At 54.4% G+C, this 23,877-nt stretch overlaps 7 protein-coding genes across 7 annotated transcripts; 2 read left to right on the plus strand and 5 right to left on the minus strand.

The window, feature by feature from the left end:
- Nucleotides 1-424: 424 nt before the first annotated feature.
- C8A04DRAFT_39475 (transcriptional regulator) lies at nt 425-2,969 on the plus strand (the record flags this gene model as incomplete). Its single annotated transcript, XM_062784605.1, has 6 exons — nt 425-627; nt 684-784; nt 850-1,648; nt 1,708-2,339; nt 2,398-2,607; nt 2,668-2,969. 6 exons carry the CDS (start codon nt 425-427, stop codon nt 2,967-2,969), a joined length of 2,247 nt encoding a protein of 748 aa, XP_062634311.1.
- Nucleotides 2,970-3,371: 402 nt separating this feature from the next.
- On the minus strand, nt 3,372-5,273 carry C8A04DRAFT_31487 (uncharacterized protein; the record flags this gene model as incomplete). The annotated part of the gene is made up of 1 exon (XM_062781770.1): nt 3,372-5,273. The coding sequence occupies one exon, from the start codon at nt 5,271-5,273 to the stop codon at nt 3,372-3,374; it is 1,902 nt and encodes a 633-aa protein (XP_062634312.1).
- A 1,155-nt stretch (nt 5,274-6,428) lies between these two features.
- C8A04DRAFT_14507 (concanavalin A-like lectin/glucanase domain-containing protein) lies at nt 6,429-7,628 on the minus strand (the record flags this gene model as incomplete). The annotated part of the gene is made up of 1 exon (XM_062778126.1): nt 6,429-7,628. The coding sequence occupies one exon, from the start codon at nt 7,626-7,628 to the stop codon at nt 6,429-6,431; it is 1,200 nt and encodes a 399-aa protein (XP_062634313.1).
- A 2,702-nt stretch (nt 7,629-10,330) lies between these two features.
- C8A04DRAFT_14502 (alpha-galactosidase a) lies at nt 10,331-10,981 on the minus strand (the record flags this gene model as incomplete). Its single annotated transcript, XM_062778123.1, has 1 exon — nt 10,331-10,981. A coding segment is annotated over one exon (651 nt), but the record flags the coding sequence as incomplete, so codon positions are not given.
- Nucleotides 10,982-12,104: 1,123 nt separating this feature from the next.
- C8A04DRAFT_39477 (high-affinity nickel-transport protein-domain-containing protein) lies at nt 12,105-13,731 on the minus strand (the record flags this gene model as incomplete). The annotated part of the gene is made up of 4 exons (XM_062784606.1): nt 12,105-12,610; nt 12,674-13,296; nt 13,482-13,521; nt 13,584-13,731. 4 exons carry the CDS (start codon nt 13,729-13,731, stop codon nt 12,105-12,107), a joined length of 1,317 nt encoding a protein of 438 aa, XP_062634315.1.
- A 2,606-nt stretch (nt 13,732-16,337) lies between these two features.
- Nucleotides 16,338-20,287, minus strand: C8A04DRAFT_14494 (uncharacterized protein; the record flags this gene model as incomplete). Its single annotated transcript, XM_062778120.1, has 7 exons — nt 16,338-16,819; nt 16,877-17,070; nt 17,122-18,187; nt 19,181-19,506; nt 19,591-19,988; nt 20,059-20,108; nt 20,167-20,287. The coding sequence occupies 7 exons, from the start codon at nt 20,285-20,287 to the stop codon at nt 16,338-16,340; spliced, it is 2,637 nt and encodes an 878-aa protein (XP_062634316.1).
- Nucleotides 20,288-21,500: 1,213 nt separating this feature from the next.
- Nucleotides 21,501-23,607, plus strand: C8A04DRAFT_14486 (uncharacterized protein; the record flags this gene model as incomplete). Its single annotated transcript, XM_062778114.1, has 3 exons — nt 21,501-21,822; nt 21,885-22,333; nt 22,384-23,607. The coding sequence occupies 3 exons, from the start codon at nt 21,501-21,503 to the stop codon at nt 23,605-23,607; spliced, it is 1,995 nt and encodes a 664-aa protein (XP_062634317.1).
- Nucleotides 23,608-23,877: the final 270 nt, after the last annotated feature.

Below are 23,877 nucleotides of genomic sequence, written 5' to 3' on the forward strand. Positions count from 1 at the left end.
AGTCTAACAGAAGAGGGAGATGAGAACCCCGCAGTTTGGCCCGCTCACCGATAACGGCACTTTTCGACCCCTCAGGAACCTGCTATTCTGGTCGCTGGGAAAGGCAAGGAAATGCGAGAAACAAATGCCAATAGAGGTCAACTCGCTAAGCACTTCATCACTGCAAATGGTGTTGAGCGCGCGTCGCGACTCACGCCAAATCGGGGGATGCATGAACGAGAGTCAGAGGCGTCGCCAAGAACTGGCTGAACAGCGCCATGTCTCATTTACCCCTTGTCAAAAACAGCTGGCGCACCCGGCAGGCTCGCCAATGAGAGGGCCGAATCGTATTACATAACACCTTCACGCTCGCGTGGAGAGTCCGATTTCAGGATCAATTCAGGCCCAAAATCCGTCAAGTCCTCCGAACCGACCAGTCTCCGCCATGGAGAAGCCTCACCACACATTCGTCGCCGAAACGGGGCAGGGGATTCAGCGGCGGCGGAAGTCGCGCCTCGCCTGTAATCCGTGTCGTGCGCGCAAGACCGGATGCGATGGACGAAAACCGGTGTGCACAGCTTGTTCCCTCCGGGGCTGGGACGATAAATGCAGTTATCCGGACAGTGTCATGCAGCAATCCGCAGCATTGTAAGTAACGACCAAACTCGCGATACAAACCCGGGATCTTACTAATATCACGACAGAACTTTGGTGGAGCTCGACCGAAGGGTTCAGAGGCTTGAAAGCGGTGCTCGAGCTGATCCTGGGATTCTGCGTAGGCCATCACCAAATGTGCAGTCCATTGGTAATGACCCTCCTCCTCGCTACCCTCATGTCGTGGTCACAAGATGATGGACTAAGCTGGCATAGGATCCGGCCCTCAAACTCCCGTCCCCTTTGGGGACGATATCAAGGAGGAGCAGGAGGGTCAACGACACCCAATACCGGACCCGTTTGCCACCCACCTACCCATGTCAGGGACGAACGCAACCTTCATGCGGGACGCTCTCGAGGCGGTTGGCCAACAGCGCAACTCACACGACCCAACTGGCACGTCCGAGTCTCCGGTTCTATCTCTTGAATCGCCCACCTACCCGGGCTTTGAAGGATTCTCAACGTTACCTGTGAATCAACCTTTTGAAGAAGTCGACCTGAACGCGTTGACGCTTCCCCCCTACCGGGTTGCCAACGATATTTTCCGGTGGTATTGGCAAAACTTTCACTCAATTTTCCCATTTCTCCATTGGCCCACATTTGAGAAACGATGCCTCGCTACTTGGAAAGAAAAACCTCCGCCGGTCCAGTCATTCGAGCAGGTCCTGTTCTACGCTACGGTGAATATGGTGATGGCAGTGGCTTGCTTACGAAACGAAACACGATCACCCGACCACAGGGAGTATGACCCCGACGTTTTCTACAAACGGTCCCTCCGTCTCGTATCGATAGAGGCTATTGACGAAGCTTCGATCCCTATTGTTCAGCTCATGCTCCTGCGGGCCATGTACCTGTACTTTGCTGGCAGGGCGGATCGGTGCTGGCTCATGTCAGGGGCGGCGGTCCGGGTGGCCATCGGGCTTGGCCTCCACCTCCCACCCAAAAGAGAACCCGGACAACTCGAGCGGGAGATGAGGCGAAGGGTATGGTTCGGCGGTTGTGTAGCATTAGACCAGTACGGACACCCCATTCCCGGCGTTTCCCCTTTATGCGACCTGTTGACTGGTTTGATAGGATTGTTTCCAACAGCTTTGGGCGGCCCGGTCTCATTTTCCCCGGTCTCACACAAACGCCAATCCCATCCTGCATCGATGAAGAGTACCTTTCTACCACCGAAGAAGCCTCACAACCACAAGGGCTTCCATCCCGCATGGATATGATCAGCTACACCATGAAAATGTTAGGCATCTTGGAAGACATGCGGGAGGCCGCTCGGGCGCCTCGTCTCAAGTTTGGCCACGCGGACGAAGAAGCCTCTATGCCGGATCCCAGCGTGCTCCTTTCCGTCAATTCCAGGATCGACGACATGATTAGTGGGATGCCTGCTCATCTTCAACCAGATGCCGACTACAATAGGTGGAATCTAAACGCGGACTCGATAAAATGTTTCCGCGTACAATCCCAAACAATTAGATTCCGCTTAATCCTCCTGAGGGTCGTCCTTCTTCGCCCTTCCCTCTTAGCTGAAGCACAGAGATGGGCCTTGAGGGCACCCAACGCGGTGCAGACGGCGTCAGTGGCTCTCCAAGAGCGTTTGCATAACGAAATATGCATGCTTTGCTTGGAGACGGTTCACTCTATGTTGGAGGAAATACACGGATCGTTATCCGTCAACTCTGGCCTGTCGGTCTGGTTCATGTTACATTGTGAGAGCTAGCGGTCTTCTGCTTTACACTTTCGGTTGTGCTGACCGCCAGCGTACAGTTACGTTTGCATCGGCGACCATTCTCTTGGTCGCTACACTATCACCAAAGTTGGGTGTCAAGTTGGATGCCGAGCCGGCAAAGTCTTCCTGGAATCGCGCCATGGACATTCTTCATTTCCACAAATCCGACGTCATATCTGCTCAGCGAGGGATAGAGGTTCTCCTGCGGTACCGACAGACCATTTCCCAGCGGACTGGGGGCCGATCTGGTACGCCGCGATCCGACTAATTTCACTCCGCCCTCTTTTGGGTACTAACATATCGCATAGATACAACCCAGTTCCCGTCCACGCGAGGAGAAGTAACGACAGTACCGCCTCCTCCAATACTGTACCCGGGACTGAACCATTCCCAGCCGTCTTTAAACCCGTTTGCGCACAATTTGCACTGGGGACAACCGCAACAGCCGCCAACTATGCCGACGCCACCCATGGTCAGTTCGGGATATGTGGAGGGTTTACAGGGCTACTTTGCGTCGGAGTCGTTGGGTGATGCGTGGTTGACAGCTAATACACAGGATTATGGGTCAAATGATTGGGTACTGAACTACTTTCACAACCAAGGAATATAGCATACGGGTAATCAGAACAATAAGAAGCGATTCAACCATCAGTTTTGGAATAACAATTGGTGTTTACCACGCGATGGGCGCATGACACTGACTGACATGTAGGTGTATCAGAAAGGCAACACACCACTAATTATCTCTGCACAGCTTCCGGCCTCTCGGTCTGGTAAAAAGTTACTACTATGAAAAGGAACAGGCCGGGATGTGAGGATTCATTTGACAAGGGAAAGTGGATTTAAGGAGACCTAAGTGAGTAGCCCAATAATGCCTTTTAACTCCCACAAACTGACCAAGAAAAAGTACATCATAATACACTACACCTCGTTGCCACTTCATACATCTTACAAATATGCTGGCCACGCCATTGACCTACCGCGGAGTCGCATACCGCTCAGCAATCCGGGCTCAAGACCGAGGCCCTAATTTCTTCAACCAGCCTTGTACGCCGCCCAACACTGATCTCTTCGATCTCGCCGGAAGGACCCCCACATTCGCAGTTGTGCGAACCGGGCTCGTTTGGCGGCCGTGAAGATCCGGATTACTTCCCGTGCTACTCCCGTCACGGACCTTTTCATTCACCGCTACCACGCCTCTCGACTCCTTATTTGTCCTCCCCTTCGATCTCCCAAGATCCTTCACCTTCCCGACCGTCCGCGCCCCAGCTTTCTTCACCAACCGACTGGCCCGGCCCTGGAACTTGGTGTTTCTGCGCCCTGCAGCAGCAAAGCTAACAGATACAACCTCGTCCGCCAAACGCAGGGCATACCCCAACTTATCGCGGGTATCTTGCAGCGTGACATCGCGCTGCTGGGCCTCGGCGCGTAGCTGGGCTTCAGAGTGAGAGAGCGCGGCGATTTGGTCCTGCAAGAGGATCATGTTTGCGGCTTGCATATGGGTTTCCGCCAAACACCCGGCGTGGGAGGCCTCGAGGGCCAGGTGTCGTCCTTCGAGGCCGGTGTATCCGGAACGCAGGGCGGCATACTTGCTCTTGAGACTTGTGTGTTCCGACTGGAGGGTATCGTACTCGGCTTGAAGTTTGAGAACTGCAGCCGTTTGTGCTTGCAAGCTGATCGTGGTCAGCGCAGCGCGGTTTTGCAGGCCATGGTACTCCGACTGCAGGTCTGCCAAGGCCAGCGCCTTTTCGGTGTAGACCCGTTCAGCCTTTGCGAGAGCCTCGGCACGCTCTATCTCGACAGCTTCGGCCTGTGATCGCAGTGCTTTCTCGTGTTCTTCCGCTTGGGCAGCAGCCTGCTCCTTCAACGCCGCATACTCCGCCGCTAAAGTCTCATGCTCCTCACTCAAATCAGTATGCTGCGTCTGCAACGTCGACAGCTGATCCTGCGACCAAACCAACGCATCATTTGACTCCTGGCTCGACTGCGAATACTCCGCCTCAAGCGCCTGCAGCCGATCGGCTTCCTCGCGGAAGTTCTTGTTCTCCTTCTCCAGCGTGACAATCTTGACCTGCGCACCGGCCAACTCGGTGGTGGTGCTCTGTTTGAAGTCTGCGTACTCCTTCTCCAGGACCTTGAGACGCTGTTCTTGGTCGCGAAGCTCGGTGTTTTGGATTTGCAGCGCGGAGAGCTTGACCAGGGCTGCTTGGAGTTCGGAGTTGGTGCGCTCACGGGATGGGGAACGGGCACGTGTGGTGGGTTTGGTTGGGGCATTGGCGTGCTGTATTCGTTCGTGGCGTGGTTTCTCTGCGGTTTGAATAGCGGGTTGGGTGGGTGGCGGGCTGGGAGTCTTGGCTGGCGTTGTTGTGCTGGGGGACTTGACTTGCGCGGTTGAGCTGGTAAGAGGGACGAGCACGCTCTGCCAGTCGGCAGATTTCCATTGCAATGAGTCGAATGTAACGACTGGTGCAGGGACTGTGGCTGGTGATGTGGCCGAGGCTGGCACCAGGGGCGCCCACGCTGGGGTCGGTGTAGGCCCGGGAGCCGGGGCCGGGGCCGGGGCCGGGACCGGGACCGGAGCAGGCGGAACGTACTTAGCAGCAGCACTGCGGACCAATCGGTCCCACTTCTGCGCGATCAACCTCATTTGATCCTGATGGTGGTCACGGCAAAGACACAGCCAGGCGAGCTCTTCGAGGGTGTCCATGCTGATGTTGGTAGGCGGGCGGGCAGCCAGGGAGTGCAGGAGCGCTTCGGCACGCCGCACATCTGGTGCCTCGTCGAGGCGCCGACCCTTTGTCCACCCACATCGTGGCCCGTAGCCGCCGTTGGCTCCGTTGCATTGGATGCCATTCTGGTAGATGCCGCGGCCGCGGACGTTGAGGACTCGATCGGGGTCCCAAACGGCGGTCATGGTGATGGAATTGGCGGGGACAAAGGGAAAGAAATGCACACGGGTGGGTTGGGTCAGTAAGTCGCCCGCGTCCGGAATGGGTGAGACAAAATTCGAGGTTCGACGGGTATGAGTTACTCAAAGCGTGGGAAAATCGACAGGGAGCAAGGGGCGAACAAAAACCAGTCACAATCGATGGTGAAGGGGTAACTCGAGTTATACGTCAATCATCGCGGGGTTCGCCAACCACCCACGAGTGACGGATCTAAGAATCCGCCCTGCGCGCGCGCGGGGAGGCCTGCAAACGGCACAATGGAAACGGGGGGCCGTCCCTCTTGGACGCGGCCCCTCCCGGCCTCAAAACACCCTCAACCGCTTTTATCACATCCACCAACCCCAGCCCTCGGCTATTGCGCAAAGGGCATTGGGCGCGCCCGATGACGAAACGCCAAAGAACGCCCTGGAAAAGCGCCACTTATGCAGCTGGGGGGGTTAACCACGGCACGACATGGGAATTGGGGGGTCGGAAGGCCTGGAAGGGGCGCATTTTATTGTTGCATTCATTGCATACGTCAAGCGATAGCGCGGCGCAGCTTGACGGGCCAAAGTCTTCAGGGAGTTAAGCGTATTTCTGCAGAGGGGGGACTTCGAAGGGTAAGGCGGTTTTCTGCCGCGTGCGTGGCCGAGGGCGCCAAGGCGTTCTTTTGGGGGATGACTGCACCACGTTGCACCCTTGCTTCGTGTGGCTTGGCGTGGTTGGCCTCAGTCATGTCGCGAGAATTTTGGGAGGAGGACAAAGGGCTTTCATGATGCAAGGTATGTTTTCAAAGTTGAATCCTGGGTCTAATTTGTGGAGAGACGGCAGTGTTTACCTTTAGCAGCAGCAACAAATCGAAGACGACGACAAGTTATCGCAAGAATGGTATCCGCAGCAGTTACGGATAATTACACGGGTATTCGGGAATCAGCACGCAGCACGGGACAACACTGGTATCAATTACACGACAATTGACAGGACGCAAGGCGAAAACTGAAAAAGCGAACAACAATCCCATAACTATGTACAGCGAGATGTGTCGAGGAAGTTTTGTTATGTGCTCCGATATATACAGTGAGTATCCCAACCCATCCTCATTTTACAGTTTCCTTCTCCCAAAACGCTCTCAATGCCTTTCTCTAAGCCGACTCAAGGGTCGAGTCAATGTCACCCCAGCGAATGTTGGACAACACAACCTGCGAGTCAGGGGCGTTGGCCTGGATAAGGGCCGGGTCGCCCTCAGTCTCAGTGCACGGCCCGTTGCTGCCGCTGTCAAGCCAGTTCATGAAACCACCAGCGTCGTTCCAGATGCTGAGCGCGAGCACCATGCCGCGGCCGAGCGCCTCACCCATACCCTGCAGCTTGCCGTACGGCTCGGCCGACGAGCACGCATCGGCGGTGATGCTGTCACCACCCTCAACCGCGCTGGCCACCTTCTGCCCGTTCTGCACGTAGTACCGAGTAATGGTCGTCAGCTTGCCGTTGGCGGTACCGTCGTCGGTAATGAACTGCGTCACCATCGTGAAGGGCTTCGAGGTATCCAGCGTGAGCCCAGGGCCAAAGTACTGCTTGTTGCCCTTGGCGTACGAGTTGAAGCCGCACCCGCCCTTGTCGCAGCTGTCGTCGATGCACGGGTGCGGGGTGAAGGCCTCGGCGAAGGAGTTCGCCTCGAGGATGTCCATCTCGTTGCAGCACGAGCCGACTTTGTCGGTGTTAAGCGTGCCGTTGTTCCAGTTCTGCACCGGGCACTGCGCGTCGCAGTAGGCACCGCCGTAGGCGGCACCGCCAGGGCTGGAGGCGCTGCGTCCGCCGGTGAGGTCCATCTCGGACAGGTACAGCGCCGCGTTCTCGCCGCAGGGGAGAGTGGACAGGTCAACGTCGAAGCTAAGCTCCTGGTTGAGCAGCTGCAACGACACGTAGTCGCCGCTCTCGTCGAGGAGGTAGGCACGCGGGGACACGCTCTTGAGCTCGCCAGTCTCGGCGTCAGCGACGAACTGGCGCAGGGTGAGGGCGTTGCCGTCGGTCGTGATGCCCGACGCGGCGTAGTCGACACCCTCGACGTAGCAGTTCTGGGTGCATGTCTCCTGGTCCGGGCACAGGGTTGGGTCGACGCCCGTGGAGGTGGTGCACGAGGCGGAGGCGTCCTCGTTGTGGAACCAGCGGTAGTTCCAGTCGAGCACGATGGAGGTCTTTTGCTCGACGCACCCGCCGTCGGTGGTGCACTTCCACGTCGGCAGCTCGGGGTGCACTTCGGCGGTGACGTTGCCGGGCTGCTGAGCGCTGACGAGGGCGCCCATCGCCGCGGCGGCGATGAGGCCTTGGAGTGTCTTGTGGACCATGGTGGCTGGGAGGGTTGTTTGTGAAGGAGGTGATGGGTTTGCGTTGAGGTGGTGCCTGAACGAGAACTCTCAAGGCCAGTCCGTCAGGGGCAGTGACGAGCTTCTTATTTATCCTCACATCTCGGCAGCCTTGATGGATTCCGATTCCCCAATTTCTTTCCTCCACCATAACCCCCATCCCGTCCTAACCCTGCTTCTCCACGCCAATGGACGAGTATCATCAAACAACCATGGTAACCACGGTAAAAACCAACAATGCATCGTCGGTTCGTTCCACATCAAGTCAACAAAACTGCCGATCCCCTGATTCCCGGGCCGCTGACCGTGCCAAATGCGACCCTCCCCGCCGACGGCACTAAACCGACTTGGCATCACGGAACATGTCCTTGGCCAGCCGTTCTCGGCATCTCCGTCCGGGGGCGCCACAAAAACGACGAACAAACGGCCGGTATCCTGGATCTGATCGGCAGAACACACTTTGAACAAGGTTGAACATGGCTTGGACAAGGCACCAAGAACCCGGCATATTGAGGTATGGTGGGAGCAATGCGTTCCACTCACTGCCGCTGTAACTTGTTCCCCAGCCGCCGTAGCATTTACCCCCCACCCATGGAAGCTCTGGAAGCTGATCAGCCTGCGTCGAACATTCCATTGCATCCATTGCATCCCGTCCTCCCCGCAATTCAATCCACTCTCCTCCTCCGCGCGAAATCCATCGATGGATGACGGAGCACCCGTTCCTGCTCTGGATCATTTGGTTGGCGAACAACACACAGCCATCTGAATTTCCCCGTGGGGCGACCGGCCGGCGTTTCATCGGACTCTTCCTTTCCACGATTCCCACAGGACGGGACTGATAAAGATGAACCCTGGACCGGGTTCCGACTTCCGAGGCCCATTACCCTTTCATCGCGGACGCTCAGCGGAGCGCTTCTGTTGCTGTACTGTGCCCCCGGCTGTCGGAATGGAGTGCGATGCGATGGATATATCCTTGTCCTCGGTTCATCTCAACCCGTCTTCCGCAAGGGGATGATGATGCTTGCGCGCCGGAGCAGATAGTCAGGCGGTGATGATCGACAGTCTTTTTGGTTTGGTTTGGACGAGCCGCGCGCAACAATTGTCGGTTATTTGGGCCGGTGGCGGAACGATGTTATGCATTGCCTTTTTATTTCGTACGATAAGCTTAACCTGTTCGGCCCTTTCTTTGTTCAGGTTGATTGTTATCGGACGGACGTCGGACGGATAAGCCTTGCGCCCGTTCCCAATGCATCGTTAATTGCTCCTTATTCACTTCAAACCAGCAGCCATCAATGCGTCGCTGTCTCTTTTCATACCATGCTATGACCAACCCCCGAGAAAACCCTCCTCCAAAAAGGAAACCCTCTATCGATTCCCCGCGCTTGATTCGGCATTCCACGCAAAGCTATGACATGACCTCCGTAATTTACCGCCTCAGCTCCTCCACAGGATCTCATACGCACCCCTGCACGACCAAGACGGGACACGGCAAACCCATATGAGCCAAGTATGAGCCAAGCCCGAATCCCGCGCGCCCCAAAAGCTTCTTCTCTTTTTCTCACTTCTCGCTCATGTCGCCAAGTGAAGCCAAGTGAAGCCAAGTAGAAACTAAGCAAAGCCAAGGGGAATCTTGGGTTTAGAGCCGGGTTTGGGTTGGGTGTTTTATAAATTATAGACGTCAAGTGTTATCAACATCCTGGAATGGGTTCTACGCTAGTAATTATATTTCTCGTATGTATTACACTGCAAACCTCTATAATCCTTCACAAGTCATATAAATGGCCACAATCGGAATAATCTCCCTCCTGCTTTGTGGGGTAACACCTTCACCGTAAGAATGCAGAACAACGGATCTCATCTCATCTCGTACATGCACAGAGCGATTCCGCAGACGAATGGACCCCGAATGGACAGCAGAAAAATTTCTCCTCCCATCGGAAGGCGGCCGTCCTTTTCTCTGTCTGGCGGTGATCGGCGGTTGCATGGGGGGTGTTGCAGGCAAAGTGGAAATGGTACTGTAACGGTGTGAGTGTGGTATGTGTATTGGGACAACGATTACCGCAATGTATGTAACAACCGTACCATCGCACTCCAGCGTCGTGGTGCCGTGGTTCCGGAGGATTTCGGTATCATGCCTTCCCTGACATGGTACCTTCAGATGTGTATTCGTAGTGTAGTGTACATGCCTTTGGAGATCATGGTTCAACGGGCCTGCCTCTACCGTTAAAAACAAATCTGGGTAAATGATTGATTTACTCGTTCTTGTCTTTTTTTCACGTTCGAGATTCATCCTTTTTATCTTCTTTCACTTTTTTAGTTTATTCTTTTTAGTTTAACTATTCTTTTTTACTCTTTTTAGTTTTTGTTTTTAGTTTATTCCTTTTGGTCTTTTTTCACTTTCGTATTAAAGTAAGTTACTCATCCAGGGACTTGGTCTGCCGCTTTTTTTGGCCATAGGGAGCCCACGGTTGAAGCTTGCCTTACCGAGGCGACACACGTCTGTCATGCGCGAGGGCGCGACATCGGCCAGGATCCTGCCCTGCTCTCTCATAATAGGTCTCATTACAGGCAAGGCGACGGAGGGCAAAATGCCAGATTATAGATGGTGGACTTCGATTAGTTCATCAAAAGATACGTGCTTACAGGCAGCCATGTCTCGGACCTCGAACTTCAATATTAATTAATTAGTCGCTATCGCCATGAAAAATGAAACCTCCGCCGCGTCCCGACTCGTCGACTAACTCGGCCCGTAAATTCTCCAATTCCTTGCTCATCAACCCCGGGCTAGCATTCTCACGAAGGCATTCAAAGTCGATCAGCTTCGCCCCTGCATCGGTAACGAGAAAGTTGTATCGGTTCATATCCCCATGTACCAGTCCCAACTCGTGGAGTTTCCCTAGAGCGGTCTCACAGGCGCTCAGATCCGGGAAAGAAGCTGGGCGTCCCTCGGCTTTTTCCAACAGAAACCCCATGATACGTCCATTTTCGTGAATATGGCCCAGGAAGCGCGGCGCTAGGCCGGTACCCTCAAGCATCTGATACGCTCTCGTCTCTTGTTCGATACGAGGCAGTTCCCATTCGAAACGGACGATTTTGGCGATCACAGTGGCTGGTGGTGGGTGGGTGACAAGGGGGTTCGATGGCGGGAAGGCTTCGAACGCCATTGCCGTAAGCTGCTTTATCCTCTCCAGCTCGAGGCAATCAACTTTGGTAGGATGCCACTGACACTTGACGCCAGCAAGCGTTCGATTCGAGAGGGGGGTCTTTAAATCGCCCGTGGCTTCATCTCGTGAGATGTTAGCGACAGTCCATTCCTCATGGTAAGGAAGATGGGGCGAGAGTTCGCGGGAAGGGTGTGGCGATTGACGGGCGAATGCCGGCGTGTTCGCGAGGCGAGAACCACATCACGGAGAGACTGAAATCTCTGCGATGGTAGGCTGTGGATCGAACAATGGCGTTGGCTTGGTCCGGGCGGAAGCGATATTCGGCGGCGGAGCGATATCCACGAGACAGAGGGGTAGTCATTGCCTGCGTCGGTCGGTCTGATAATCTCTGATTGATTGATTGATTGAGAGAGAGAGAGGCACGAATCTCAGTAGGTGTCGGTGGGTGATGATCTGGATGATGGGGCGCTAGATGCTTGTTTGCACCCTGTGATGTGTGTGGTGCTGTGTTAATGTGATAATGTGTTTGTGGCATCTGCACCTCGGACGCGTCTTAAATAGATTCAATTCGGATGCGCCCACCTAGAGAAGGCCAAGTAACCTGTTCACTTCAGTGAATTGAGGGCGAGGCCGGCGGCAGAGGTACAAATTCCAGGCCCACAGACGCGCCTACGTTACCTACTTAGTTACGTTAGGTATGTACCTTGTTCGTACTCCGTAGCGTGCAACACTTCGTGGAATGAAAGAGAGGCCCGCGCCGCGCTAGTGAGGCACGTGATTGGATGGCAAAACCAACAGGTGCAGGACAATTTGGCTGTTCTTGCCCTTGCAGTTGCGATCGGGATCTGTGCTTGAACTGCTTGGCCAAAGGGATGTAAAGGTGGAGAGCAGACAGGCCTCAAAACCTCGTACCCAGGGCGCAGGGATTCTAGCACTAGTTGAATTCTCCAGGGCCTAACTTTTCAACAGATCGATGAGGTCATTCTCGTCCAACAATTTGGAATCCTGGGAGAGCTTATCGTTTCCGTTCTCCAATACACCATGTATATCATTGCCCTCGAGTTCGCTCCCGCCCGGCTCAGCTATCTTGACAGACCGTCCGACGGCCCGATAAACCTCGTCAATCTCAGTATCTTCGACATCCAAGATTCCAGCATAATGACACCTTCAGGGCTATTGCCAGAATAATGTGCTGTCGAAAAAACGTGTCTCATATTTCATAAGAATTATGGAAATACTATCCGGTTAATTATCTCCACAAGCAGGCATTATTCCCACAGATCCGACAACCGCCTTACACAGGCGTCGTCGTGTTAGTATCGGCCTTGGTTCCCTTTCCATCCCCTGTTCCCTTCCCAACCCCCGAGACCCCCCCATACGACGGCGTCGGAATCCCATGATCGAAAAGCAGCGGGTCCGGCGTCCGATTCTCGTCATCCGGACTTTCACCCGCCGCTACTCTCCTCTCCGCACGCTTGTCCATGCGTCTACGCCACGGCCTGTACACAATCACGGACCCTATCCCAACAAGCAAGAACAGGCCACAGATACAGCCTCCGATAATGTCGTAGTTGTCCCCAATGGCACTGACACCATCCCAGAAACTGCCCTCGGGTTCGGCCACGTTTTGGACCAGAGACAGGATCTGGATGATCCCGATGAACGCCGCGACCAGGACGGTGATGCCGGTCAGGACGATGGAGTAGTAGAGGATGGCCACCACGTCTCGGGAGAACACCTTGGATGTGTACAGCGCCATCATGAGTGCTCCGTCTGTGGTGTCTAGCAAACACATCCCGGCTGTCTCGCGTTAGCATATCAAGCTTACGGGGACCAAAGGCAGAGAAAACCGAGAGAACTCACCAGTGAACAAAGCCGGAAAGATCAAAATCACCCACATACTCGTCCCCTTGGCCCCCTGCACACTCGCAATCCCCAACAACGCAATCTCCGAACTCGTATCAAACCCTAACCCAAACAATATCCCCAACGGCAACATCTTCCACGGCCGATCCACAATCTTAAACACTCTTCGAAACACCCTCGACAAAAACCCCGGCCCTTCCATCTCCAACGCATTCTGCCCCGTCACCCCATCCACATCCCCTCCTTCCCCTTCCCTGTCTTCCTCATGTATTATCTCCGCCCTCCTCCTCCTCCGCTCCTGCTCCTCCACAACCCTCCTAACCCTCCCCACCAACCTCCACAAAACCCACCCATTGCCCACACACAACACCAACAAGAAAGCCGCCGATACACTCGTCCCAATAATCCCGCCAACACGCTGGAAATCGCCAAACCGATCGCGTAGCGCGCCTGCTGTGGCGGCTACTACTATGCAGGTTACTATCACGATGGTGGAGTGGCCCAACGAGAAAAAAGTGCCGACTGCGACGGGACGTTGGCCTGAGGCGATGAGACGGCGCGTCATGAGGTCGATGGCGGAGATGTGGTCTGCATCGAGGGCGTGGCGGAGGCCGAGGGTGCTGGGAGGTGTGTTAGTTGGGTTTGTGATGGTGGTCATGGCGGTGATGGTGGTGATGGTGGGTGTTGATTATTTGCCTGTTTGGGCAAGAAAGTGTGGGGGCGGGGCAGGTTGATGATGATGAGGGGTTGTTGTTGTGAGTGAGCATGGAGGGGTAAACAAGATGTGAACCTCCAAACCACGTACTAAGACAAAACGGCTGGCGATATGAGCGTCGGGTTATAATCTGCAATTTCACTAGTTTAGTTCACCGGCTCACTTAAAGAGAGTCGAGAAGAAGGCACTTACGCAGCAGGATCCCCGCAGCAACCCAGACCAAGGCGTTGATGAACGCGATCAACGCAATCAGCTGCAATGCCGGCATTGGTATCCCGGCCAGGTAACTCGGCATGCTCCATCGTGAAACCCATCCAGGACGAGGTAGGCGGAAAGGCATGGTGGTGTTGTGCGTTCAAGTGAGACTCGCCGAGGGGGTTATTTTGTCCGCTTCAGGCCGAGCAGACTCGAGAGAGATCGTTCCAGTTAAACGATGGTTGAGTTGAGAGTCGAAAATTGAGATAAAACTGCAGCAATTAATTGATTATGCAGTGGAAGAAATTGCAAAAAATATGACGGAAAATTTTCCAGTGGACATCATTGTTGGCGGGGCATCCCACCTAATGAACTCAATTTTCGACCCCATTCAGGAAATGCACTTTGAGTCGCATTTGACCCCTCCACTCCCGATTCTGGCCGGTGTTGCAGCTGCAAAACAGGTGGGATTTGAGAGGAGACATGCTGACCCCACCTGTTTGCTGGGGCGGCTTGGGCGGCTCCGGGCGGTTGGACGTTAACGTTATCAATCTGGGGGCTCTGGCGCTGTGTTACGTTGCGATAAGCTTATCAGTTGGTCGTCGCTACATAACAAAATGTTGTGCCGAGCACGCATTTTCGGGATAAGATTCGTCAAGTAGCTCTGTAGTGGAGTGGGAAAGGTTGCTTGAGGTTGAAGATAAATTGCCAAGAGAGTTATATCCATCCAGTCTTGTGTGGGGGTTGAGTGGCTGCATCGTTGTGAGGACCTTTATGGTTAAAGACCGCGATAACAACCGTAGGCAGATAAGAAGAGTCAGTCAACGGTAAAATACAACACCATGGGACGCATTATCACAACTTGAAATACTACCCAAGCCATCAGTGAGTGGAACCAGAAGGACAAGCAGGAGAAAATAAAAATAAAAATAAAATAACGTTACCATGCCCGATACGAGCATCCAGCATCGGCAGGTTGCTTTTCCCCGCTCCTAGAAACACGACAGTAGAGAGGGGAAGCTAAGCATGCAAAAGGAAAGCATGAGATTCATCAAGGACAGTGGCAATGAAAACAAACTTCAATGCGGCAAAACTGAAAATTCTTCGGCTCAATTCATGCCGGAGGCTTCGGGTGAGTCCCACCGCAAAAGCTAGTAAGTCATTGGCAGTTGTTCGACTTGGCGTTGAATCCACTCCAAATCTCAACCGGACTTCTTCCTCTTAAGAGTCCAAATAATTACGTGAAACCCTCGGCGGCACCCGGTGGGCTGTCTTTCTGCAGCATTATGTAACGATGAATAAGTTGCGAAAAGGAGAAAAAAAAAAACCAAATTAGACATCCAGTCTTTTCGCTGTTTAGTCATAATAACTGATCATCTCATGAAATTCACGTTTGGTGATCAGATAATTAAAAATCTGGCAGACAACCACAAGGTTCAATAAAATCATCCGTTCTGAACAGGAATATTACATTTCCGTAACGAAAACCTCGCACTAACTCAACCCAGCCGAAAACCACCGGGTGTCTCGGGACATGTTCCAAGTTTCAACCACCAACTTAATCTCCGGCCACAATTACACTCAGTTTCAGAGGCAGGGCGTATCAATCACCGACTCAATCCCGAAAGGAGACTCACATAATCACCGAGCCGAATTCCAATGTAAGACCTTGCATTATCCATGACCGAATGAGTCAATTCACAGCCCAGGCAGGCAAAGCAAATCCACACCAACCCCCCTTGTTTTGATTACCCTAATGCCCCTCTGATAGTCCCCCGTAACCCAAGAAGCCCCCTCCCCACCACCCATCCATCCACCACATGCCCCGCCCGTCAACATCCCGCCATCATGTACACAGCCTGAACCCCTCCTGAACTCCTCCGCACACAGCCCCAACTCCCCCGGAAACCGAGCTTCGGACCTGCAGGTAAGCAACCGGAGATTTGAGTCCGCCACATGTCACAGTAAAAGGTGGAAGAGAACAGACAGTACATACCTCTACGGACAAGGCACAAGGGACGAGGCACAGTGCACAGGTCCAAGGGACCAGTGACCAAAGTAAGCAAAGAACGAGGGACCGTGCTGTCGTGTCTTGGTTGGGTATGTATGGTCGTATGGTATTACGGGACACATGTTGTGTTGTGAGATGCATGTTGTGTAAGGTAAACGGTGTGTGTACCCGTGTTTTCGGCATAGCCACCAACCCGTATTCGTTGGGGGCGGGGGTTACGGGCAGGCGGTCTGTGCTTATGGCTGGATGGCTGGCTGTGGTTGTGGTTGTGGTTGTGGTTGTGTTACCGGAGGTTTGTTTTGTTTTGTCTTTTGTTTCCTGTTCCTGGAGAATTGATCGCGGGTGTGAAACAAGAGCTTTTTTTTGATCTGGGGTACTGTCGGACCAGTCCGAAATTTACCTGAGGAAAAGGGGCTGGGGGTTGACTTGTGGGTGGATGGTGGAATCAAGTCTATCTGAGGATCAATTTGGAGAGGAGAGCATTCGTAGAATATTGCGGCCGCAGGGCTTAACCACGGAACACTGAGGATGGTGAGTAAGCAGATAATTATTGACCATTTATGACCATCATCAGAGTAACTATGTAATTAGGGATATGACCGCTGACCCCTGGCAGCCCTTCATCTATCGGCCCGCCGGTTATGCTTAGAATTACACTAAAGTCCAGTATTCCTCCCAGAGAGTCGAACAAAAGAAAATAGAAAGTGAGAGTCTTTTGGTAAGCAAAAGAAAAACGCCAACTACCACCTCCACGAACAAAGTAAAAAGTAGTGTGCAATGTACACATTGTAAGCGTTGAGCACCAACAACGGAATAGTATGATACCAGGGAAAACCCGTCAGCAACCGGTACGTAACCGCCGCAATGACACCCCCCACGGAAATAATCGTCCACAGCCAGCACAAAATCCGCATGTTGCGGTACTTGTTGCTCTTGTGGGCCTTCTTGTCGCCGGACGCAGCCCACAGCAGCTCAATGCCGAACAACCGGTCCTTGATGGCGGTCAGATAGGCATACGACTGCACGACCATGACGTGCTGCACGTTGAAGCCGTATTTGGCCTTGGCCCAGAAGCGGAAGAGTAGAGAGCCGTAGATGATGGAGGGGATGGCGAAGGCGAGGTTGTAGTATTTGAACCATTCTGGTCGGATGAACAGAAGAAGGGTGCCTGGGATGGGCGAGATGAAGAGGCCTAGCGAGACGGCCGAGTAATAGAGCAAACCTGGGGCTGTCAGCGTTTTCTAGAACGGATGGATTGTGAGGTGATAGTGGAACTCACCGCATAAATAGCAAACCTTTTGCATGAACGTCAGATTTGAAACCCAAAAGTGCCTGGTGGTGAGTAGTGTCGTGCTGCCGCGGGCCCAGCGCATCTGCTGCGAGAAGAACGAGCGTGGAGTGTTTGGGCAGATTCCCGTCGCCAGACACAACGGAACATACTTGACCTTCCAACCACGGTCAACAGCACCAAACCTGATTCTGGTCAATAATCACCCCTAGATAGCAACGCCATGACAAACTCACCCGGTATGAACATCCTCCGAAAACCCAATCTCCGCCGTCCCACCCACCTCCTCCAGCGCCGCCCGTCGATACACCGCATTGCTTCCCACACAGATCGAAGCCCCCCACTTATCCCGGTTGACCTGAACAACACGGTAAAATAACTCCTGCGTGGCCCCAGCGCCCTGCTCAACCCACGTCTGGTCGTCCGTGACCCGAAAATACTGCGGGCTCTGCACAATCGCGATCTTGTCATCCGCCATGTGCTCGACGACCAGCTCCCGCAGGAAATCAGGCCGCGGGCAAAAGTCGGCATCGAAAATGGTGAAGTAATCACCGGTGGTGCGGCTGAAGGCCCAGCGGAGGTTGCCGGCCTTGCGCAAGCGTGGCCGGTCCTCACGGACGATGTAATTGAACCCGTACTCGCCCGCGAGTTGACGTACGGCGGGTTGGTCTCCGTCGTCGAGCACGTAGACGCGGAGCTTGGTGGTGGGCCAGTCAAGCTTGACGATGTGCCTGTAGGTGTTCTCAAGGATTTCCAGCGGCTCGGAGCAACAGGGAAGGTAGACGTCGATCGTCGGCGCAGTCTCCTCTGTGATGGGGAATTCTTCGACGCGGGTTTGATGGGCTTGGTAGTCCCAGTCACGACCGATGACGCCGACGAAGTAAGATATGATCAGGTAGATGTTGAGAAAGCCGACAAAGACGCCGTACCATGAGAAGATGGGCGAGCTGACCGCGAAAAGCCACATACCCGCCGATAGTGTGAGAAAGGAGAAGACGCCGAAGACATAGAGCGGTATGCGGTTTGTCGAGACATACTTGAGCTTCTCGTCGTCCGTGGGGCCGGTCGGAAGCACAAGGCCGGGTTCTTCTGTGGGGCAGTACGTTCTGCGGAAGGCACGGTAGCCACGCTTGAAGGGATTGCGACTCTTCTTTTCTGGTGTTGCTGTTGCTGTTGCTGCTCCTGCGTCTTCCGGTAACGCATCATCTCCCTGAGCTTCAACCTTGACAGCCGGGACTGCTGGAGCACTTCGCTCGAGGCCCTCATCCGAGCTTTGAGGAAGGTCTACTTTTTCGTTGAGCACTTCATGACGTCTAGGTGCCGGTGTCTAGATCCGTCAGCCACGATACAACCAACTCACCCCCTGGGTACATTGGTTGCTTACTATCGCATCACTATCAGCAAGCCTGAGGTGTGCCGGCACAGGCGGAAGTGGACGCGCAGGGGCTGAGCCAATTTCCTAATCAAAGTTTAGTTTTTTCATTCCCGAACAGTCACTAAGAAGTGTCAAATGACATACAGCAGAAGCCGCTGAACCAGCATACTGGGAGGAAGCCTCAGATGGGTCCCTAAAGGGATCATGAGTTTCACCGGTCGACGGCCGGCCCGGGTGAGAGCCGGCGGTGCTGGGGCGCGAAAAGTGCGGGAAAGCCATCCGAGGCAGATAGTCGCCCATGACTCCGTTTCCCGGCAAAGAGAAATGACAGATCAGGGGGGGAGGTGGCCGAAGTAAAAGTGCCACTGGGGATAACCGCGGTGCCGCTAGCGGGAATCACTGACGAAGTGCATCACGGATTTGCCACTGGCGCCATAATATAAAAGGCCCCGAAGAGCGAGAGAGATGTCGGCGCTGGCCGAAAATCACTCGTGTCGGCGACGGAAACCTGCTGTGACGCTGTGCCGGAAATATGCTTGCGCCGGCTGCATGGCGATCTTGTTCAAGCGTAGTTCGAAGTCGGGTCAGGGGTAATTTCAGCCCGATGTCCCCGAAGAGAAGGGATGGCCAAGATGGCGGGAACACATCGCGACGGACCGTCGATGGGCGGCTGCACGCCCGGACCCAAGGCCAGGTCTAGGCGCGAGACATGAGGCAGTTCGGGCGGTTCACCGCTGCTGTGCACGAAGCGAAGGGAGGAAATAACCGAATCTGTGATTTGTATGTGCAACTTTTCCCATGCAGGTACCCCGTGTTACAGAAAACGCCAGTGACCACCCGTCCATGTGCAGTTAATCAACGAAGAACCCAGGCCATCCCGAGAAACGCGCAGATTGTCAAGTCCGAAAGCCACGGCGTACCGAGGCGTCTCGCGCCGGACGGGGTGGCGGTCGGATTAAGGTTTGGAGAAGCTTGACTCGGACGAGGAGTCGCACTGCTGCCTGGGGCAGGTCCGAGGGAGACTTCCACCTCATACTTGGTCGAGGAAAATGTGATGTTCTTGTCGGCGTGGCTACCTTCCGTCCCGAACCCAACCAGACCAACGTGGGACTCGGAGGATACCAGGTCGTTGCGCCAAAGGTACTCCAGCAAAGGCGAGATGTCAGCAGCAAAGCTGGTCTGGCGGGATGTTGCTGCCCAGGTGAAAACCGAGGTACCCCTCTGGTTGGTCCCATAGTACAACAAGCTATGTGCCGAGGTCAGAAACTGGCCAACACCGAGATGACGCAAACAAGCCAGCGTTTGCTCCAATTTGGCGTATGCCACTTACAAGTCCATGTCGCCTATTCTCAGCCTAGCGTGATAGGACTCAGACCCGTTGTAACCAAGCGGTTGCGCGTTCCCAACTTTGGCGAGCCAAACCATGATTTCGGTCTCCGCCCTTGTCTCTTCCTGAGAGATATCGGGATCACGATCGGCAAAGAGGTCGAAGGCGGCATTAGCCGACACGTCCTGGTCTGCCAAGCCGGACCAGTCGAAACCAGGCACAGAGTGTGGCGTTGATCCGGGGGCCATAGCCCACTGCGCCGAGAGAACGAACGCCGAGACTCTGGCCAGGGGTACCGGCAGCGCGGGATGGGTAAGTTTCACGTGGGGGTAGGAATGGACAGTCCCTGGCTCCGATGACCACCTCCAGGTCGCATCAAAGGACGGCGGGGAGTCCCGGACCTGGTGCCGTACCCGTCCGTTAGCCCGAGATCTAAGCGCCGGTGTGAAGGCGTTGGGGATGAGCACTGACCGCGATGCATGCAAACCCGTTACCCTCTGCATTCCATGAGTTCGGTACATCTGCCGGCTCCATTAGCTTTTGTGAATTTCTCTAGCAAAACTCGGACTCGGCTCTTACATGTGAAGCCAGTATCTGGGCTATCGTAAGTTCCCTCGTTGCATAGCTTCTCATCGTATGCCCCAGTGGTCCATCGGGCCCAAAGGGCGACGACCATCAAGAAAAAGGCGGATGGGCACATGCTGAGCTACCTGATGGTCTGCTGGTGGGAACGGCGTGGAGGACAATTCGGGGGTGACAATACAACACACCGCCGAAGCCTTCGTTGATAAACCCACGAGAGTGCCGATTAAACTTTAGCCCGAGGTCATTATTACCGACAGATCGACCCAGAAGCTTACGCAACCTCGGGGCTTCTGCAAGGTACCAATCCTGAGATGTTTCGCGTCGGGGAAATTAGTGAAATCGGGCGTGCCATCCGGGCTGTCAGGCCGAGCCTCGTTTGATCCAGAGACGGGTTACACCTAAATGCCACGAACTGACTGCGCCACTGACGTGGGATAGGACACCAGGTCCATCACAATTTCACTATGGAGGGCCGGTAGCGGTTCCAAGTGGGAAATGTTGCGTCCACTACGTCGAGTAATTACGCTGAGCACTAAGCCGTGGTATCAAAGCTCGGAGGCATCGATCGTACAATCCAACCCTTGTTAAGGCGTACTATCTTCGGCTAAACCACGAACGCGTTTCCCCGAACAAACACGTACCGGAGCAGCTGAAACTAGACGGCCCCCAACTTCGGCCTAATCGTTCGTGGCATCGACACTCTGCCCCATGCCTGTGGTCAGCGGGGAGCCCAGACGGAGGCTGTTCAAAGCACCAAGCCTCAGGCATGCCAGCCGCTTGTGCACAGCGCCGTGGCGTCAAAGTCGGCCCTTTGCGACGCTCATTGGCCTCGGTGTTGTGGTACCGGGGTCTTGCATCCGAGCGGCGAGCCGCAGATGCAGAACCTTGTGGGTTTTGCTCGAGTCTTTCGCTGTCAGACGGGTAGGGGCATTCGTAAAATCCATTGAAAGCCGACGGATGCCTTGCTTTTCGGTGAGAAACGCAGTGAGAACCATGTGGCGGTCTCCGAAGCCGCCAAGTATCATGTTCTTCGGACAAGAGCTGATGGTACGATGCATGGCGATCGTGAAGAAAGGCCTCAGCCGGCGTTCATCGAAGGAGAAGGTGAAACGTGGCGGATATGGTGAAAAGGAGTGGCTGTCGTTAGAAACTGCACGTAGTGCCCGCAGTCTTGCCACGAATCCGATATATACCCCAGAATCCGGAGACACTCCACTCGGGAGTTTCCATACTATAGCGCATGTCCCTGGATTATCGACGTAACGGAAGCACGACGTTCAACTGCCGGTTGTTGGCGACCCTAGTATCCAACATAAACGCTCCTCGAAATGGAGGCTTGTCCGCCGTCACGGCAGGCAGAGTCGACCGCCCATTCAAAGCCCCGCCATCTGAACCGATCCAACCCTAGCTCCCACTCACTATCATCAACGACTAGTCCCGGGACATCCACGCCGCGGTCATGGTCGGCCAACGAGTGGCTCGGCGGCACGCCCGACACATCACCGCCCAGCTCAGGCGTAGGCTCACCGGAGCTGAAGGCCAAGCTCACGCAGGAGGATGATGCCGTCTCTACCTTCGAGGAACCCATGACCCACTGCTCGCGACAGGGCTCCGCTAAAAGCGTATGCTTTGTTGGTGCAGGGTTCGTAGGTATGGCTTAGCACGTACATAGTCTCCAGCCTTCTGGAAGTACGCTAACGAGACCATAACAGGTGGCCCGACAGCTGCCGTAATCGCGTACCATAATCCAGAAATCCGAGTGAACGTCGTCGACTTGAATAGCGACCGCGTAGCAGCGTGGAACTCGTCGCATCTTCCTATCCACGAGGACGGGTTGTTAAAAGTCGTGCGGGTAGCCCGTGATGGGACACTGCCAGTTCGTCTATGCTTATCCGGGAGCACGGAGCCGATCGGGATCCAAGCACGAAACTCAAATCTGGTATTCTCGACAAACGTGGTCCCAGCCATCGCGGAGGCGGATATTATCTTCATCTGCGTCAACACACCAACGAAGACTCACGGCTTGGGCGCTGGTTCGATGGCCGACGTCAGTGCTGTCGAGAGCGCCGCTCGTACGGTCGCAGAACACGCGAAGAAAGGCGCCATCATTGTTGAAAAGAGCACGGTGCCTTGTGGGACAGCTCGGATGATCCAGGAGATTGTGAGTAATCCCCCCGGGCGCGACACGAGAAATGATACTAACTCCCACAGCTTCGGTACCACCGTCAAAATCATAATTTTGAAGTCCTGTCCAATCCTGAATTCCTTGCTGAAGGGACTGCCGTCGAAAATTTGATGTATCCAGACCGGATTCTCATCGGCAGCGACCGGACCCCGGCGGGCTGCGAGGCTGCGGAGGTGTTGAAAGACGTCTACTCGGCTTGGGTCCCCCCGGAGCGGATCATCACCGTCAACACCTTCAGTAGCGAACTCGCTAAGCTGGTGGCGAACACCATGCTAGCGCAACGGATCAGCAGCATCAACGCCGTCAGCGCTATGTGTGAAGAAATTGGTCTTGGCGCAGACGTGGATGATGTTAGCCTTGCTGTCGGAAAGGATTTGAGGTTAGGCCCGAAATTCTTGCAGGCAGGCATTGGATTCGGAGGGTCATGTTTCGAGAAAGACATCCTTAACCTCGCTTATCTCGCCCGAGAGTTGCACCTTGACGTCGTCGCCGAATACTGGCTTGCCGTTTTGAAGATCAACGAGGACCAACGACAACGTTTTGCTCGCAATGTCGTGAGAGAGCTTAACGGATCACTGCGGGGGAAGAAGATCGCTGTACTCGGTTTCGCGTTCAAAGATGGAACAAACGATACGAGAAACAGCATTGCGGTACATGTCATAAGAGACCTGGTTTCCGAGATGCCGCGTGAGATTGCAATCTTCGATCCTGGTTGCGCCCCGGGCGATATCGAGGCCGAACTGCGAGCAACCGGCCTTCCTACCGCGCAAATGGAGAGGATCAAAATCAGTTCCAGTTGGAGGGGATGCGTGAAAGAAGCAAGCGCTGTGTGTATCCTCACCCAGTGGAAGCATTTCCGGGGCCGGTCCTTGGGAACTCCCCCATCGGACGATACGAGAAAGACGACGGGGTTGAGAACGCACCAGTTTACGGCTCATAATAGTGATGATTGTCTTGACGAAATGACCATCACGGAACTGGAGGCGATGAGACAGCAAGAAGTCCCAAACTTCACAGACGACCCTCTCGAGAGGTTGAGGCCCCTAGCTCCGTGCGCTCCGGAGTGCAATCAGTGCCGCGATGATGAGCAAGGGTTCCGAAACCAAGAGCCAGTCGATTGGGCCGAGGTTGCAAGCCTGATGCGTGAGCCACGCTGGGTTTTCGACGGCCGTAATGTGGTGAACCATGATGAACTCCAACAATTAGGTCTCAAGGTAAAGGGGGTGGGCAAGGGGTTTCCATCGCCCTGAATTTCCCATGCTTCGCGAACCTGGAGTTAAGATGGCGTTTAAGGGAAGGAGCCTGGCGCGTTTCAACAACAACCGTAAACGATTTTGATGTTTCAAAGCCAGTATTTCAGGGAAGGGGAATAATAGGGTTCATGTACAAATGGGTGACAAAAAACACTAGTTAATTAATTAGCTAGAAATAATTCAAGGAACTTTTATTCTCACCTCTTACCATCGAGGCAGGTTTCCGCCTCCGTTCCCTGAACGCAGTGGCCAATACCGGAATAACTG

This window comes from Dichotomopilus funicola, assembly GCF_033296635.1.
Source record: "Dichotomopilus funicola strain CBS 141.50 unplaced genomic scaffold C8A04scaffold_67, whole genome shotgun sequence".
NCBI classification, from domain to species: Eukaryota; Fungi; Ascomycota; class Sordariomycetes; order Sordariales; family Chaetomiaceae; genus Dichotomopilus; species Dichotomopilus funicola.